The 3,979-nt window shown below is 37.8% G+C and overlaps 1 protein-coding gene across 1 annotated transcript in view; it reads left to right on the plus strand.

Moving 5' to 3' along the window:
- PSMD1 (proteasome (prosome, macropain) 26S subunit, non-ATPase, 1) overlaps positions 1-3,979 on the plus strand; it is an 84,571-nt gene that overhangs the window by 51,837 nt on the left and 28,755 nt on the right. The window contains exon 17 of the mRNA XM_008587765.1: positions 1,954-2,068. Coding sequence (XP_008585987.1) covers positions 1,954-2,068 — 115 coding nt within the window. The remainder of the gene's footprint in view (positions 1-1,953; positions 2,069-3,979) is intronic.

The raw sequence follows: 3,979 nt of genomic DNA on the forward strand, positions 1-3,979 counted from the left end.
GGTGGGAGCGCCGCCGCGCCTCCCAAGCGGCGCACTATCCAGTGCGCCACTGGGCCGGCCCAAAAGAGAAGTGTTTTTTGTTTGTTTGTTTGTTTGTTTTTGTCTTTTTTCCGTGTCCGGCAACAGATCGCAACCCTCAGTGTCGCCCCCGGACCGGACCGGGACCGGCAACGGGATCGCAACCCTCGGTGCCACTCCCGCGCCTCGCTCAGCCAGTGAGCGGGAACTGGTCTGTATGTGGGATCTGAACCCTCGGTGGGAGCGCCGCCATGCTTCCCAAGCAGCGCACTGCAGCAGTGCGCCACTGGGCTGGCCCATAATTGGTTCATTTTTAAAAGCGGTAGAATTGTGAGGTTGGAACAGACCTTATAGAACTTCTAGACTCATTCCTTTTTTTTTTTTTTTTTTAACAGTGGAAAGGGACCCTAAAGTGTTTGGCTAATTGAACCTTGTCGAAATTGGCCCAGTTATTTAGAGACAAAATGGGAACTAGAACCTGGGTTTTAGACTTCATGCTTTCCTCTTGTATAGCTTATTGTTATTTAACTCAGTATGCATCAACTGAAAGCATGTATGTTATTCCTATATTTTCAGTGATTTGCTCATCTGTTTTTTATATTATTCCTGCAAAATAGTCAAGAAAATCTATGTCTAAAAAACCTTAGTGAAAAACTTAAGTGTCTCATGTTATATAACTCACAAATTAGCAAAGCTAGAACTAGAACCCAGATCTTCTGTTTTGTAGTACATTGCTTTTTCACCACACCATACTATTTTTCCATATTGTTGCTAGTAGTATCATCTCAAATCATTCATACAAGGAAGCTTAGGCAAACTGAAAACATTTTCAGGAAAAGAGTGATAGACTCTTGTAGGGGGAGATAATCCCAACCTTCCTGTATAGCAAAAATTTATTTTGAGATGGCTGGTTAGCTCAGTTGGTTAGAGTGTGGCCTTATAACACCAAGGGCAAAGGTTCGGATCCCTGTACCATCCAGCCACCAAAAAAAAAAAAAAAAAAAAAAACAAAATTTCATTTAACAACACAGTTTTCATAAACTTGACTCTATTCCATTTGAAATTTGGATTTACCACTCACTGGAGTTTGAGGCTAGAAGACATTTCCAACTTAGAATTATGCATATGAGTTGGTTTATGGTGATAACTGCTTTCATTCATAATGTGATAGACTTTTTTAAAAAAAACTTTTTATTGAGGTTTAATGTATATCCAAAAACGTGCACAAAATTCTTAATTAGCCTAAAGCATGATGAATTTTCACAACTGAACACACCTGTGCAACCAGTGCCCAGTTCCAGTTCATAACATTACCAGCTTCCCAGAAGCTCCCCTTACACTTTCTTCTAGTTACTACCCAGTCCTGCTCTCTTCAAGGGTAGCCACTATAAAAAGATAGTCTTTTAAAAGATGAGGTGGTGTACTCCATTCGTCAAGTTTGTCCTGTTTTTGTCTTTACAGCAAATATGGAGAGGATGGAAAAAGAACAATTTCTCTATTACTTTTATTAACACAAAAATAATCACTGAAGGCAAAAAAAAAAAAGCCAGAATTTCCTCATTATCAGGGCTTATTTACCAGTTTAATATTCAAACAGAGTAATACTGGGGGATTTAAATCTTTCATGCAGCTTTGGAACATCCAGCAGTTTCTATAAACAACTTTCGTCTCCTGGAACAAAATACAGAGTGACCAGGAAACAGGAAAATGGATGTAGAGTAGTGTGCTGCCCCCACACAGCTGTTCCCCACTATGGGTGAGGTGCTAGATAATGACTGTGGTTGAGGAGTCACTGTTAATGGTCCTCTTTGCGTATATTCTCTGAATACGGACATAGATTTCTTATATCAATAACTAGAATTCTGTGGGAGATTTTTAATTCTACAATCTGTGTAAGTACTCTATTTTTTTTTTTTTTTTTCTGTTTCTTATCAGGACCCCTGAACAGTGCCCCAGTGTTGTTTCTTTGTTGTCAGAGAGTTACAACCCTCATGTGCGTTATGGAGCTGCAATGGCCCTGGGGATCTGCTGTGCTGGTACAGGAAATAAGGTAAAGCCCAAAGCCAATGGGGCCGGTTCTTTCCTGGCGCCAGACCGTTTTCCCTCACAGAAAAGTTTATATAACAGCTATAAAAATTAAGTGTAGCATGATCTGTAAGACTGAACTTGCCTCGCAAAGCTTTGCAGTACTCCCTCACTTTACTATGCTGGATTTCCCAAAGCTGCTTAAGGTCAAACCATCACATTACATAGGGAGATGTAACTGAAACAATGCTATTGAATTTCTTTCGAAGTCATTGATTTCTTTTTTTAAAAAAGGAAAATAAAAGAAAAAAATAACATAGTTTTTTCTTTAAAGAAATACTCTGGTCATTGTACATGGCTATTTTACTTGTTTAGTTTGTATATTTACTATTGTAGAAATCAAGATATTTGTCTGAATCCACCAAAATCAGCTCATTTGGTAACGTATTTGTTTTAAGCAAATCACTCGTGATTGTTTTCTCATTATGCTTGTTTTCTTATTTCCAACCTTACCAGGTAATTTGCTATTGTTAAGCCCTCAAAAGTTACAAAATAAAGAGTTGGGTTAGGCAAAGTGAAGATTTGAAAACATAATTCATCATGAAATTCATAAAGAAATGCACTATTGCTTAAATAACAAGTATTCTTGATTCACAGCAATGACATAATCATCACACTTTGGTTTACAGCACATATGCACATACCTTGGCCACCTCTCAGAGGAATTCTTTCTTTTAACAAAGTGTGTATGTGTGTGTGTGTTGGTGTTTGAGAGAGAGAACATGGTTATGCTTCCAGTATCTTTACATCAGAGAGAAAGGAGTCACCCTTATATCTGTTGTCCAAACTCAAAAAAAAACATAGTTGTAAGTTTATTGATAGATTTCAGAAATTTAATTTTCAGGGATTTAAATTAAATTAAATTTTAATTTTAGTTTTAATTTGCTTGGCCTTTTCTCTGATAAGAAGGTATTATTAATATTGGATACAAATATCTTTTTCTAGTCACAAAAACATTGAAGCTGAGAATAAAAATAGGTGCTTTCACTACATGTGACAAATTTTTATACAAGAATTTTATAAAAATTTATAGATATCCTCTTCTAATATTTCATCCCATACTGTCTCCTTACCGTGGTATATTTTTCTTCATGGCACTTAACACAACCTGACATATTTTACACCTATTTACTTACTGTCTGTCTCTCCTCCACTTAAAGGTTAGGTCCCTGAGAACAAAATGTTCACTGCTAGAACCTAAAATCATATCTGGCACATAGTAGGCTCTCAGTAAATATTTGTTTAATGAATGATGGATGGCAAGATCATTTAAGGATACTATGGTGAACAAATTGGACATGGGATCTGCCCTCATAGAGTTTTGTTTTTTAAATGTTTAAATTTCTTTTGGGAGAGAATTTTTTATATCAGAATGTGTCTTCGGTTTTATTCGAGATGTCACTGGGTATATAAGATGCAGTTTATAGAAACTGACCTTTATTTTTTTCTAGGACACATCTGTTCTGTAAACAAAGGAACAATATAGTTGAATGTTTTACTAAGTATCTTCCCCCTCAGGTCTTTAGTTGTCATTTATGTTGAGCCTCCATAACTTAAACATAAATTAGATTTTTTTTTCTTTCCAGATTATTCTAAACTTAATATGATATCTAGGAGCAAATGTTCTTTGAAACACAGCACCTGGGCCGGGCACCGCTTGGGAAGCGCGGCGGCGCTCCCGTCCGAGGGTTCGGATCCCACATACAGACCGGCTCCCGCTCACTGGCTGAGTGAGGCGTGGGTGCAACACCGAGGCTTGCGATCCCGTTGCCGGTCCCCGGTCCGGTACGGGGGCAACACTGAGGGTTGCGATCCGTTGCCGGACACGGAAAAAAGACAAAAGACAAAAAAAAAAAAAAAAAAAAAAAAAAAAAAA

The sequence above is a fragment of the Galeopterus variegatus genome, unplaced genomic scaffold (assembly GCF_000696425.1).
Source record: "Galeopterus variegatus unplaced genomic scaffold, G_variegatus-3.0.2 Scaffold4530, whole genome shotgun sequence".
Taxonomy (NCBI): domain Eukaryota; kingdom Metazoa; phylum Chordata; class Mammalia; order Dermoptera; family Cynocephalidae; genus Galeopterus; species Galeopterus variegatus.